Consider the following 15,850-nt stretch of genomic DNA (forward strand, 5'->3'; position numbering starts at 1 on the left):
CCTTTGTATTTTTGTAGTATCAGTTGTAACTTCTTTTTCATTTCTAATTTTATTTATTTGAGCTCTCTTTTTTTTCTTGGTGAGTGAAGCTAAAGGTTTGTTTGCCTTTTCAAAGAACCAGCTGTTTGTTTCACTGAACTTCTGGATTGTCTTTTTATTGCCTATTTCATTGATTTCTATTTTGATCTTTATTATTTCTTTCCTTCTGCTAACTTTGAGGTTGGTTTGTTGTTCTTTATTTCCTTTAAGTTTCTCTTTTTTACCACTGTAGCCCCAGTGATTTTTCTCTAGCACACAGTGCATGCCTTTGTGCTTGTAGTTCCTTTGCCTGAAACCCTTCCCTACCTCTCCTGCATAACCACATGGCTCTTGCTCCTTCACTTCATTCAAGTCTCTGCTCAAATGTTATGTATTCAGAGACCTTTACTAGCATCTTTTTTTTATTTTAAGATTTTATTCTTAAGTAAACTCTCTTCTCAACGTGGGGTTGGAACCTACAACCCTGAGATCAAGAGTTGCATGCTCTACCAACTGAGCCAGCAGGCACCCCTTCCTAGCATCTTTTGTAAAATAACATCCTTCTTTCCTCTTATTGTTCTGTCCTTTTTTTCTTATTTGTTTTTCCTCATAGCACTTGTCACTACAAGACCTTCTTTCTTTCCTCCCGTGCTACCTTCCTTCCTGGTCACTAACCATGTGTAAACTATCATGTATTCTGTGAATTGTGTTGTTCATACCTGTATCTCCCACCTTAGCACTGTGCTTGTCCTAGTAAGTGCTCAGTAAATAATTACAGAATGAAGGAATAGCATCAGGAATCAAGTTCATGATACTGATCACTTTCTTTGTATGTATACTGCGAGTCTTGATCCCTTTCTTTTAACGCCCTTCCATTGACATATTTTTATTTTAGGCATAACAATACCACTGATTACACCTTTTTTTTTTTTTTTTGTAATGTTTATTTATTTATTTTGAGGGGGTTGGTGGAGAGAGATGGAAAGAGAGAATTCCAAGCAGGCTTCATGCTTAAAGCACAGAGCCCAACACGGGCTTGATCTCATGACTGCGAGATCATACCAAGAGTTGGGACACTCAGCTGACTGAGCCACACAGGCGTCCCTGATTACGCTTTTTAAGTCAGTCTTTCACTAGGAAAATGTCCTGTATTTTGCCATTTTGGAGCTCGCTTATATATCCTACGCAGGGAATGGTATCTTGATATGGTAGAAAGATCATTGGTTGATTAATTAAAGAATTTGGTTCAGATTCAAGCTCTAATTTTATTTGTGTGGTCTAGGTCAAATCAGCCTTATCTGATTTGTGAAATTAATAAATTTAGGTGATTTTTATGATTTTACATGTTGGATTTATATTAAATATCTGATATTGCAAGTTTGGTTCCAGACTACTGCAGTAAAGTGAATATTGCAGTGAAACAAATCAAATGAATTTTTTGGTTTCCAAGTGCATATAAAAGTTATGTTTACACTACTCTGTAGTCTGTTCAGTGTGCAGTAGAATTGTCTAAAAGGACATATACATATCTTCACTAAAAAATACTTTATTGCTAAGAAATACTAAATGCATCAGTATGAGCTTTCAGTAAGTTGTAATCACTAATCACAGATCACTATAACAAATACAATAATAATGAAAAAGTTAGAAATATTGTGAGAATTAACAAAATGTGACACAGAGATATGAAGTGAGCAAAAACTGTTGGAAAAATAGCACCAGTAGACTTGTTAGATGCAGGGTTGCTACGGACCCTCAGTTAGTAAAAAACACAATATTTGCAAAACATAATAAAGTGAAGCACAATAAACGAGGTATGCCTGGGGACACCTGGCTGGCCCGGTTGATAGAGCATACGACTCTTGATCTAGGGTTTGTGAGTTCAGGCCCTACATTGGGTGTAGAGATTGCTTAAAAATGAAATCTTAAAAAAAATGAGGTATGCCTGTGTATAGTAGTTTTGCTTGTCAATTATTTGGTTGAAGTAGTTACATAAAGTCAGAAAGGGTTTACAGAACACTTTTTATCCTCTCCAGTAGATAAATTTACTTATTTTCAAATGATGTAAAATACATGTAGTCTTGTGTTCTGTAATCTTGCCATTATGGTAGATTGCCTCTTCTTTATATGGGAAAGACTTACATGAATGATCTATATATATTTGTCTTCTTACAAAGAAGCTTATGTATTTTTGTGTATTTAATGTAATTTATCTACCTCAGGATCAACAGATAAGCCTGAAACTATGTCTTTCAGACTGTATAGCCCTAGAATTTCTGGGGTGGTTGCCTCAGGTACTGCCCAGTGGGGTGCCCGTGGCTGACTATGCCCTTTCCCCTTCTACCAATCTGTTCTGTTTTATTCCTTTTAAAAAAAATTATATATATATATATATATATATATATATATATATATATATATATGTATATGTATATATATGATAAATATATATGCCTTTATATATATATGCTTTTTAAAGGACTTTTGAAAAAAGGATTTTTATATTGGCATTTTAAAGATCATTTGAAAAAAGGACTTCTCTATTTCAAAAAGTGCACTAGTGGAAGTAAACTGGATATATGACTCATAGTGATATATTAACATTGGGAACTTATGGAGACTCTTTCAAGGATCTTTATTAAGAATAAAGTGAATGTTGGGGCACCTGAGTGTCTCAATTGGTTGGTTAAGCATCTGACTCTTGATTTTGGCTCAGGTCATGATCTCATGATTTGTGAGATTGAGCCCTGTGTCAGGCTCTGCACTGACAGCATGGAGCCTGCTTGGTATTCTCTCTCTCCCTCTCTCTCTGCCCTTTTCCTGCTTGTGCGTTCACTTGCTCTCTCTCTCAATAAACATTAAAAAAAAAAAAAGAATAAAGTGAATGTTAAGAGATAAAGATCATGGGGCACATGGGTGGCTCAGTCAGTTAAGTGTCTGACTCTTGATTTTGGCTCAGGTCATGATTTCATGATTTGTGAGATTGAGCCTCACATCAGGCTCTGGGCTGATAGTGAGGAGCCTGCTTGGGCTTCTCTCTCCCTCTCTCTTTAACCCCTCCCTCACGCTTGAGTGCACATGCTCTCTTTTGTGCATGTGTGTGCTCTCCCTCCTTCTCAAAATAAATAAAAAAAATAAACAACAACAACAAAAAGAGATACAACCAGAGATATCAGGTATGTCTTATTAGGAAGTATAGTTTTATTTCTAGGAGTCATTGAGCCAGGTCTACCATAGGTCTGTTTCACTCAGACATGATAGACCTCTATTCATGATGAGAGTCCTGGTCCCTGGGACTGTTGGATTACACGAACATACTTTTTTTTTTTTTTTTTTAATTTTTTAAAAGTCTATTTATTTATTGAGAGAGAGAAAGTGGGAGCAGGGGAGGGACAGAAAGAGCTAGAGAGGGGAGAGAGAATCCCAAGCAGGCTCCATGCTGTCAGTGCAGAGCCCAACACAGGACTCAATCCCTCAAACCATGAGATCATGACCTGAGCTGAACACCAAGAGTGTGACACTTAACTGACTGAGCCACCCAGGTGCCCCTACACTGACACACTTTTAAGCAAGGCTTTTGCTTTTAGGTTTCTTCTCTATGTTGTTATGGTACTTCATTATTTGAGGCTTTTTGTCCTCGTATGACTTCAGTTCAAGGGATATACCTTTTATCCATTGTTATTTTCTTCTGAGAATCAAGGCCATACTCTCTTTAGTCAAAATAGCAATCATATGGAAAAAGGTAGCTTCTTTTTACTCAGTATTCTTAATGTTGTAACTGTTGTAATCTACAGGAAAGGTATTTCTGTATACACAGATGTAGAAGGTACATGACCTTCCAGAAACTTTTATAGAATTGTATCCTAAACAAAATTTTATTTTGTTGTTCTGCACCTAAAGTGGTTCTGGTACCTCTATTTATTTGGTTTAGATATAGAGTGCTTTTCTAAAGCCTAGAAAGGAAAACCATTTGGTATAGCTATATCTTCAAAGCACTGAAGGTAGAGAATTGGGACCTGTTTATGTTTTTTTAAATTACTGTCATTTGTTAACTGATTTTGCCCTCCTGTAATTTCACTCCATTCTTTACATTTTTACTGTAAGAGGAAAGCCAAGAAAGAATTCCGGTGGAACTAGTATAATTAAGATGAGAGACAAAATACTGTTGATGTGTAGAATCAATATAGTGGTTCAATCTGAGGGTAGAAGAACATCCCAGGTGCAGATAATGTTCTTTATACAGAGCATCTTCCCTCTCAAAGAAAATCTAAAGTTTACCTTTTTTTTCCCCATGTTTTTAAATTTAAAGTTTATCTTTGATGACAGTGTGCTATAATAATAATAAGAAAATTAAACTTACTGAAAGAAACATAGTAAAAGGGGACAGTTTAGTCTTAGTCTTAAAAGTGGCTTAAGCATTAATAAAGAAAATTTCTCATGCTACTATTAAAATATAATATTCAGTGAAAGTTAAATAATACTATATTTTTGTCTCTTTATTATCTTATTTGTTCAGATCTGTTCAGGTTTTAAAAGACGATTTGTTCACAGAGACTGGTAATATTATATTAAAACCACTATAGCACTCAGCATGTGTTAGTTCGACTTTTTTTTTTTTTTTTTTAATGTTTATTTTTTAAGAGAGAGAGACTGAGCAGGGAAGGGGCAGAGAGAGAGAGGGAGACACAGAATCTGAAGCAGGCTCCAGGTACCGAGCTGTCAGCACAGAGCCTGTTGCGGACTTGAACTCACGAACTGCGAGATTATGACCTGAGTCAAAGTTGGATGATTAACCGACTGAGCCACCCAGGCACCCCTCCACAAAACCATTTTTTAAAAATAAATTTTTTTTAATGTTTATTTATTTTTGAGAGAGAGACACACACAGAGTGTGAGGGGCGAGGAGCAGAGAGAGAAGGAGACACAGAATCTGAGGCAGGCTCCAGGCTGTCAGCATAGAGTCTGATGCGGGGCTCGAGCTCACGAACCATGAGATCATGACCTGAGTTGCAGTCGGACACTTAATCGACTGAGCCACCAGGCGCCCCAAAACCATTAAAAAAAAGTTTTAACATTTATTTATTATTGAGAGACAGAGACAGAGCATGAGCATGGGAGGGGCCGAGAGAGGGGGAGACACAGAATCTGAAGCAAGCTCCAGGCTCTGAGCCGTCAGCACAGAGCCCATCATGGGGCTCGAACTCACAAATCGCCAGATCATGACCTGAGCGAAGTCGGACGCTTTACCGACTGAGCCACCCAGGCGCCCTGACAAAACCATTTTTAAGTGTATGCAATTCAGTGGCATTAAGTACATTCATAGTGTTGTGCACCTACCACCATTATCCCTTTTCAGAGCTTTTTCATCTTTTCAAACAGAAACTCTATACCCATCAAACTAATTCCCCCTCTCTGTCTTCTCATCAGTCTTTGGTAACCTCTATTCTACCTTCTATGTCTAGGAATTTACTTCTTCTAGGTACCTCCCATAAATGGAGTCATGCCATCTTTGTCCTTTTGTGTTTGACGTAGCAAAGTGCTTTCCATGTTTTTGGAATGCCAACATTAAATCCATGTTGTAGCATATATCAGAGCTTCTTTCCTTTTTAAGGCTGAATAATCCATTGTGTGTTTATACCACTTAAACATACACTTTTTTAATCCATCTGCTGGGGGACATTTGGGTTGTTTCCATGTTTTGCTATTGTGAATAATGTTCTATAAACATTGGTGTACGAGAATCTGTTTGAGTCCCCGATTTTAAGTTTTTTGGCTGTATACCTTGAAGAAGAATTGCTGGGTCATATTAGGAACATTAGGAACATATTAGGAACATATTAGGAACATTTTAGGGTCATTCTAGGAACTTCTGATGAATCATCAAACTGTTTTTCCAGAGTATAATGACTTTATAAGGCAGTGTTCACTATACTTTTTCTGGCCTTTGAGCCAAAAGTTTAAACAACTAAAAGCCAAGTTTTCAGATAGTTTTTTATTCAGGGCTTATTGAGAAACTGGAAAGTAGAATGTATTTATTATTATTATTTTGTATTATGTTTAATACAGAGGTGGCAAAGAATTTATAATTCATAGAAATATTAAAATAGCATAAAGATATATATTAAACAGATGGTGGTAGAATTAAAATTAAGGAATTTGAATTCAATGGCTTAGTTAATGGAATAAATTATGCCCAGCTTCTGATTATTCATTCATAGTTAATCTGTTTCATAGATTGTGACAAACTTTAACTCAATTTGGCTTCTTTCTACCATTTGCCTGCCTTTCAGCCTCACTGTCATTCCGTTTCCTCTTTTGTTGATACATGGTTGATTTTTCAAAATATTTATTTATTTATTTATTTATTTATTTATTTATTTATTTATTTATTGGGTGGGGGAGAGAGAGAGAGTGAGTGTGTATGTGTACATGTGCACATGTGAATGGGGAAGGGGCAGAGAGAGAGAGAGAGACAGAATCCCAAGCAGGCTCCTGTGGTATCAGCACAGAGCTTGATGTGGGGCTCGATCTCACGAACTGCGAGATCATGACCTGACTGATTATGCATGGGTAATTGAGAACTGATTTTATATACGATTTAGTCCAATTTAAATCAATATAGAGAATAATATTTTGTACATGTGAGATGATTTTCTTATGCTGTCAGTATCAGGGTTGGAAGGTACCTGCTTTAAGTGTTCTTAAATTGTATTACAACATCCCTCTATATTTGCTATGTGCTTAGACATTTTAAGTGATGTAGAACTATTTTTTAGGGGTAGGGAGTGTAGCATAGATTGTTCTTATATTGAACTTAAATGTCTTTCTGAAGCTTATATCTTCCCTTTTTTGCATATAGAATATGCTCTGTTTATAACAGTTTTAGGGCATAACAGTTTTGCTGAATAATAAATACTGAATGATAAATATATTAAGCCATTGGACATTTAGTGTTTTAGTCTCTTTAACAAAAGTGCTCGTTTTCAGATAGTACTTGTACAGTGAATTAAAAATATATATAATGATAAGTTAATGGTTTTTCAGAATACTGTGATCCTTTAAAAATAATGTATATATTTACACCTGCATATACATTCAAGAATTTCCTGTCAGTTAGCAAAAATAATCTTATGAAAAGACGATGTGCAGCAAGAATTCAGGCAGGATTCCTGTTTATTCACGATAGTCTATTTTTAACTTTGTAGAGTTTCCATTTGGAAGATATGTTTGGCTTTGTTGATTATTTGGGGCAGGAGATTGAAAGCTTAAGGTTCTAACGATGCTTTTCCTAGTCTAGAGTCCTTGAAACAACACCTGAGAAGTTTTAGGAGTGGTTTCGTGAGAGTTTTAGGCAAGTAAAAAAATGAGTACAGCCTCAAAATAAAAGAGTGCCACAGTTGACATGAAATTAAAGAAAATATAAAGTTGAAAAAGGGACACTTTCTGAAGCTAATAAGTATACTGTGTTGACCATATTTACTTGAAAAGTGAGTTTTTTCTTTACGATAAATTTTATTAAAGTATAATTTACATTTTTTTAAAGTATATGTGCTGCCAAAGTGAGCATGAAGTATAATTTACATAAAATAAAATACACAGTTGGCCCTTGAACAGTGTGGGGGTTGGGACACCAACCTTCCGACGCAGTCAAAAACCCATGTACCCCTTTGACTCCCCCAATACTTAACTACTGATAGCCTCTTGTTGACTGGAAGCCTTACTGATTATATACACTGTTGATGAACACATATTTTGTATGTCATATGTATTACATTCTGTATTCTTAAAGTAAGCTAGAGAAAAAATGTTATTAAGAAAGCAGTACAGTACTGTATTTATGGAAAAAATTCTATGTATAAGTGGACCCAGGCACTTCAAACCCATGTTGTTCAAAGGTCAACAGTACTCATTTCATGTGTGTAGTGTGAGTTAGGTTTTGACAAATTTATATACTTGTGTAACTGCCATTCAAATTAAGATATAGAACCTGTTCATCATAGCAAAAAGTTCCTTCATCTGCCTTTACCCTTAGTGTCTCTCTACCCCAGGCAACCACCAGTCCACTTTCTGTATAGATAGCTTTTTGCCTATTCTAGATTGCATATATATGGACTTATACTATATATGTTCTTTTATGTCTTCACAAAAGTGTGTATTTTTTAGTAGTTTGATATTTTTTATCGCTGAGTAGTTTGCCATTGTATGAATAAGTCACAGTCTTTATCTCTTTACTTGTTGATAGACATTTGGGTTATTTCCAATTTTGGTCTATTACAAAACTGCTATGGGCATTTGTGTCCAATTTGTTTTTATGGACTTGTGCTTTCATTTCTCTTGGGATATAATTGTGGGTCAGAGGGTTTTCATATGTTTAACTTAAAAAAAAGTGCCAGTTTTCCAAAGTGATTTCACCATTTTGTACTTCTACCAGCCATGTGGGAGAGTTCTAGTTATTCCATATCCTACTAACATTTGGCACTTGCTAATTGAACACTTTAGTTCAGATTCATTGAGTAGAAATTGTGCTATGTGCAGACTTTTATGACAGTTATAAAAGAGACTTGATATACTTTTAAGAGTTTAGTAATGATAGCTAATTAGTTGCCATTTATTATACATCTCCTATGTGCCAGGCTACTGTGTAGCCCTTTAAAAAGTTTTACAAGATAGAATGTATTATCTTCATTTGACAGACTGCAATCCTTGGCTAGTAGATTTTAGACATAAGATTTGATTTCAAGTTTGATTCAACCCTAGATTCTTTATTTTCACCTCAATATTTTGGTCTTTCTTGTTAGTCTATAGAGGACAATTGAGTATGATTTCAGCTAATATTATGGTCTTTTGGGCTTCTCAAATTGAACGGAGGAAGATCTAATGACAGAAGAATTAAAAGTCCCAAGGAAAAAATATGAGTTGAAAGCTGTGCTTTTGTATGTGCGTGCGTGTGTGTGTGTGTGTGTGTGTGTGTAAGAGAAAGAGCATGCATACTTGCTTTTCTGAGAAGTCATTAATGTAGGTGCCAGTTTTTAATGTATTATTTGAGTTGTGAAGAGTAGGGGGAAATGGCAACATTGAAGAATGACTAAAGAGAGAAGGCAGGTAGCGGTGAATAATAGTAATTGGGTCTAGAAACGTGTTTTTATGTCCAAGCAACTTAGTTGCTGTTGGAATGAACTTGTTTTTACCACGTAGGAATCAGCCTATAGACACGTTCATTCTTTAATATATCCTAGACAGTTACTGTTTAATTGAATATAATTTAGATTTGTGTCATAACAACTAGATTGAATTTTAGAGCGAAATTTTTATAAGAGAAATCTTGGACAGTATATTTCCCAAGTAGACAGATTGTGTGAAACAGTTTATATTTTGCAGACCAAAAATTTAACCAAAAAATTGTTTAAAATTTGGGTCCTTTTAATTTCATTTTTTCCCGTTTCTTCTCTGTTTTGCAGACATTTCAACCTACGGATGAAGAGGGATACATCCCTTTTCAGTAGTGAATTTAAAGTAGAAACATCAAATAAAGTACTTGATTATGATACCTCTCATATTTACACTGGACATATTTATGGTAAGTTGAACCTTAGAAGAATTCTTTTCTTTAGTTTTTTCTACACAAGGAAACACATGTATTTTGAGGTATAGACATATATTTCAGAAAGGTGGGATAAAAAACCAAGAGCACACTTTACACACTGTATGTTAGCCAATTTGCTGATAAATTATATTTAAAAAACAAAAAACAGAAAGTTGGGAGAGAGATCCTGAGGAGATTTGTAGATTTAAGTATATCATGAAGGATAATGGTCTTTGAAGAATGAAGTAACCCTTGGATCTATCTTTTCATGTATTTTTAATATTGAATTATATAGTGCCTCGTTTCTGAAAGGTATGATGTTTTGATTCTCAGTACCTACAAACTGTTAGTTTGAAAAAATTTTTTAATGGCTTTTATAATTTTCTAATCTTTCAAGCAAGAAATTGGATCTGTTTTATAAGAAAAGAGGAAAAATCTAAAGGAAAACTGTAAAGATCATCTTAACAGCCAAAAATAATGTGACAAAGTTATGCATAGGAAAATCCATTCAGGGCCTTCCTTTCTCAGAATTTGTTTGCTGTGTTTACAGTTCTAGCAAATTTCTCTTACTACAGCTGATTAAAAAGTTACTGTAAAAAGGGATGGGGAGCACACTTCACCCAAGAGAAAGTTACATTTGACAGTTTAGTAGTGTGGGAAAAACAGTCAAAGTCTTCTGGAGAGATTAGAGAGGATCAAAGTAGTATTATAATTGTATATTGATAAATAAGATGACTCTCTGTTATTAAGACAAAGTTGACTGAAAGTTAAATTTCATTTCTGTGTAATGGATTTCTGCTCAAAATCATAACATTATGAAAAATTAAGTTTTTAAAACTGTTTCTAATTTTTTTTATTATGCCAGACAAATGAGGCATTTCTATACTTACAAATTCTCACTTGTAGATGAAACTTGGTTAATGAAAGTTTTTTGTACTCTTGTAATTTTGTAAACAAAGGAAAGTGTTTTTCTGTCAGTCTAGACTTTCAGTTTCAAACTATAGTTTTCTACTATTCCCTATTTATCTTTCTGAGAAGATAACTTAGTGTCTGCAATTCTTTGCCAGGCGATGGCTAAGAAAAGTACAAGACTAATAAATAAGTTTGCAGATAGAAATCATGTCATTTAAAATACCAGTGTCTTGGGTTCTTAGCTTTAGTCCTTAGTTAATTCACAATCAGTTAATTAATGTTAATCTACAGTTTAGAAATTGTGGAAAGCCTGATACTTATTTTAGTGAGAAAATTTTAACAGGTAAATTTAACTTTTAAGCACCATCTTCCTACTTCCACTTCTTTTTGTCATGTGACGGTTGGTGCTCAGCTTTTCTTTGTGAATATCTCAGAATACCTTTTTTTTTATCCCATATTTTCTTTCACTAGAGAAGTGTAATTGATGGGACAGTATTACAAATCTAGTATCTTAAAAAGTATTATTGGATTACTTTTTGTTCAAACTACTTCTGAAATATTTGAGACTTTCTTATTTAAAAAATGTATTTATAAAAAAAGGATGCCAAAAGTCTCATGCAGATTATATCAGGTGGGAAAAGAACTTTTTGCTTATGTAATTAGAGCAAAAACCCAAAAGATTATTTAATATCTTTATTTTGAAAGTACATATTGTGTCAGTGGATCTGCTTGCCTCTTTCTGAGTTTGAGTTAATGTAACAATTATTTATTGAGTGAGTGTTGAATGCTTGCCAGGCACTATGCTTAGGTGCTGGGAATATGATTGCCAAGGAGAGATAGATGTTCTATTTCTGATTGTTGTTGTCTAGTTAAACTGTTTAGATTTTAACTAAGTACTAGTTGCTGTTCACATCTCAGATTCAGCTTGATATATTTTATGTGAAAATTAGTTTCCCCAATAAATTTGTATCACATTTTTAAAATATATAAGAATGGCTTTTTAAAGGAGAATGAATTTAACATTTACGTGCAAATTAACTTTTCAAGAGTTTGTTCCTTTCATTAATAGGTGAAGAAGGAAGTTTTAGCCATGGGTCTGTTATTGATGGAAGATTTGAAGGATTCATCCAGACTCGTGGTGGCACATTTTATGTTGAGCCAGCAGAGAGATATATTAAAGACCGAACTCTACCTTTTCATTCTGTCATTTATCATGAAGATGATATTAGTAAGTACTTAAATTTTATCAAGTAGCCTTTCGCAAAGAGGCATATTAAATAGTTAAACGTATGTGAGACATACAAAGTCTGAGGTGAAAATAGTTTCACAGCCAAAGTCTCAACTTAATGAAAAATAGATCTATTATAAAGAGGTGATTTCCTTCTCAGTCCGTGCCGTTCCTACTTTGTTGATATGATACAACCAATTCTATATGAACTATGAGTCAACAACACTGATTGAACTGGAAATTCTATATTCTGATATCAGCCGGTCATTTAATGCTGTAATGCCTTTGTGTGTGTGGCCTACTGAAGTATCATTATCTTCTTATGTAAATTTCAAAGTGGATATTTGTATAGTGTTTAAGGAATATTTTAGGTATTTGGTAATATCTAAATCCTTTGAATATTTCTTTTTGGAATCTTGAAATAATGATTTCACTTTAGCTTGGTAAGACTGAAGGTTTATCATGTTAGATTTTGTCCTCTACCATGGTCTTTATATGATGGTAATTTGTCAGGAGAGTCCTTGTTTTACATTTTCAGAGTAGAAAATGTACTTAGACTTCTCCTTTTAATTTTACCATTGTCCATATATTCATGGTCATCTAATTACAAGAATGCTTTCATGAAATAATGCAGAAATACATTCCTGTAATTTATAATGCCTCTTGAATACTTATATTTTATTTTTGACTATAATTAGACTAGCCTCTTAATTTTTTCCTATTTTCCTAACTTGGTACCTTCCTTCTGGCTTCATTTTCCATTCTACAGCCAGAAATTTATTATCAATAATTTCATTCTCACTCCTAATAATGTATTGGAAAGCCTAACCATCTTGACTTTCTGCTCTATCAGCTCTGACAGTTTCCATACTTTTTCAGTCTCTCCAGCTGCTTGTTATCGCTGATGCTGGATTGTTACAGAAAATAGCATAATTATTCTAGATGGGATGCATTTATGACTTTAGCTACTTGCTAACTCACAAATTCATTAATGCTACTTGGCTATATTTTTATTCATCCCTCTTTGATTCCTTTTCCAGTTCTCCCTCCTGGTATTTCAGACGCTTCTCAAGCTCTAAGCTACAGTCCTCTTCACATGTTGGAATATGAATTCCTCTGCCTTCCTTTCTTCCAACAGAATTACGATATACTTGATTTGCGTGTTACTTTGTAATTTTTTAGTAATTTAATCTTATTGCAGGTTCCCTTTTCTATCAGGGTATATAAATTCTTCAGCTGTGGTTTCTGTTTCTTTTGCTCCTTAAACATACCAAATACTATTTAATCTCTGGAGCAGATTATTTATAGATACTTAATGAAATCTTGAAACATTTTCCTTATAATGTGTTCTCAAAATCAAACAAGACCTTTTGGGAAAGGAGGGAGAGGAAGAGAGTAATGGACAGATTTTGAACTCATGTGTTTAATTGTATTATAATCAAATGTTATCCTTTGCTGATTTATACTTCCCCATAAGCACCCTATACTGTGTTTGTTCTGCCTTTTATGATTTCTGTTATTGCATCTTCTCTCTCATTTCCCTCCTCTTTTCTGTTTGTATGTAGGTTAAGCATATTCTGCTCTTTTTTTGCACTTTTATTTCTTCCTGTCCTATAATTGCATTTTTCCCCTTTGCATCTTACAGTAACTTCCAAATATCTTCCTTTATGTCAACCTTTCTTTTTCCCCAAAGATAATGAGTTAGCTTGTAGGATCAATGAAATTGGACGTGACTGAGTTTTCTATTCTTTTTGGCATTTAACTTTACCATTGGTTTCAGCTCTTATTTTTTATTTATCCAATTAAAATATATGTTCATGCCTTTTCACATTCTTCTTATTATATACCAATAGTGGGATTAGAGCTTACAAATAGTAATGTCAAGAGTGATTTTGTTCAAATGTTTTCAACCATTTAAAAATGTAAAAGCTTTCCTTAGCTTGCATGCCAAACCAAAGGACTCAGTTGTGCAGCAGCCTGTAGTTAGCTTACTCCTTTTCTACAGGACAGATCATTCACTTTTAATTGGCTCTCTTTTTTTAATGTGTATTTATTTTTTGAGAGAGAAACAGAAAATGAAAGGGGAGGGGCAGAGAGAGAGAGAGAGAGAGGGAGACACAGAATCTGAACGAGGCTCTGAGCTGTCAGCACAGAGCCCAACACGGGCTCGAACCCACAAACTGTGAGATCATGACCTGAGCGGAAGTCTGACCCTTAACAGAGTGAGCCACCCAGGTGCCCTTCCCTTTTAATTGAGTCTTTAACCTTTCTGAGTAGAATAATTAAGGTTATAGTACTAATAATAGTAGTAAGAACAGTTATTACTGTTTAATGTATGTCTGGTGCTGTATAAAGTTTTTTGCTTGCATTATTTCATTTAATCCTCATAATTACACTATCAAGTATAATAGGCACACATAGTCCCCTCTCCACAACTTTATATATGAAGAAACTTAAGGCTTAGAAAACATGTCACTTTATTATGGATCTTGTATTCTTAACCGTGTGCTTTTCTGCTTCACTCAAGGGAAAAAACTGTCAATTCTAACATTACTCCAAGGATTTCTGGGGCTTTTCTGAAATCTGTAAGCCTCTCTAAAATGACACATTTGCAACTTTTGTGGTTATAAGCCAGATTCTCTCCTTAATATATTTAGCAAAGGATATTCTACTTTATGACTAATTAAAAGGGAAAGATTTTCCTTTAATGTATGTTATTATTTTCATAGAATTTTCTTAAGTCCTAATAATTTATTTTCACAACTTAATTACTGTGTGATTGTTTAGAACACTGTGTACATGCTTGAGTGAACTTAGTGTCCGTGTGTGTGTGTGTGTGTGTGTGTGTGTGTGTGTGTGTGTGTTATTCTCAGCAGAAGCAAATGACCTGTGAGGTATACCACCTTTGGGTATACCAACTTTGGGTAGGCATTCTGATGAGAATTTGGTTACTCTTCTTTTAATACTGTTTTTGCACCTCTTGGCATAAATCTATGAAGCCACCATGGAGAATGATATTGCTGTTCTGGAGAACCTTACGGAATGGCTTCTGAGGTGGTACAAGAACATAGGCACAGCTTTCAGTGAAAATATTTAATAACTTCTCCAGTCGCTTTGATACTCAGATGTGGTGGTGATAACCACATGTATTTATCATCTTAAATTCACACTTGTTCAATTCTGTACTTAGTAGTAAAAAGCACTTTCTTCTAGTACATAGAATTGTGAACAGTTATGACAAGGGTCAGAGTACCACTTAATCCTTTGTTCATGGCTTGTAAATTTGTAAATTAGATAATCTGCATAAGCAGTCTTGCTTTCTTGCCTATTTATATTCAGACATCACAGTAAGAATTCATTGATGTCGCTGTTTTTGGTTTCAGCAGCTTAGGGAGTGTTAGAATGTGGATTTAAAGGTGGCCTTGTAGATCAACTAGTTAAAACGGTTTCAGGGTTTAATTCATTTGGTCAGGATCATACAAGTTAGTGACAGATGTGGTAGGGAGAAAGCATAAGAGGTAATGTGTCAGAGAACTGAGGCATGCCATGTGTATGAGAATGGAGTAGAAGGGAAATCAAGATGATGCACTAGAATAGCTTTGTGACCTTATGGGAAGGTCTTACTTTTTTTATGCAAGTAAATAGGTCTCAGTTTCTATGTATAAAATGAGGGCATTAGACCAGATCTTTAATATCCCTTATCTCTTCTAAAATTGGGTGATATCTAACTACTTTTTCTGTAGAGCTGGAAATATTTTTGATTTTGCTGATTATCAAATGACTATATAAAAATTACATTTTTGCCTGTAAATGAAGTAGAAGTGTGTCCACTGCCATTAACATTTTTCTTTTGAACGGTTGTGTAATATTTTGTTGTTTCATTGGTGAATGTATTGTTTAGCAACCCATCAACTACGTGGACATTTAAATTCTTCCCCCCTTTTTACTATTAAACACTGCTGTGGTATACATTATCTTCAAAACTGCTTATATGTAACGTATACTATTTGATAGTTTTTTGGCATTTGTGTACATCTGGGAAACTATCACCATAGTCAAGATAGTGTATGTATCCATTTCCCCCCAAAATCTTCCTCCTACTCAGTGTA

General features: G+C 34.5%; 1 protein-coding gene across 2 annotated transcripts in view; it reads left to right on the top strand.

Moving 5' to 3' along the window:
- Positions 1-15,850, top strand: part of ADAM10 (ADAM metallopeptidase domain 10) — a 136,877-nt gene that overhangs the window by 51,570 nt on the left and 69,457 nt on the right. For both annotated transcript variants that reach the window (XM_007084461.3, XM_042988760.1), the window contains exons 3-4: positions 9,477-9,595; positions 11,583-11,741. In XM_007084461.3, the coding sequence (XP_007084523.1) occupies positions 9,477-9,595; positions 11,583-11,741 (278 nt within the window). The remainder of the gene's footprint in view (positions 1-9,476; positions 9,596-11,582; positions 11,742-15,850) is intronic.

Source organism: Panthera tigris, chromosome B3, assembly GCF_018350195.1.
Source record: "Panthera tigris isolate Pti1 chromosome B3, P.tigris_Pti1_mat1.1, whole genome shotgun sequence".
NCBI classification, from domain to species: Eukaryota; Metazoa; Chordata; class Mammalia; order Carnivora; family Felidae; genus Panthera; species Panthera tigris.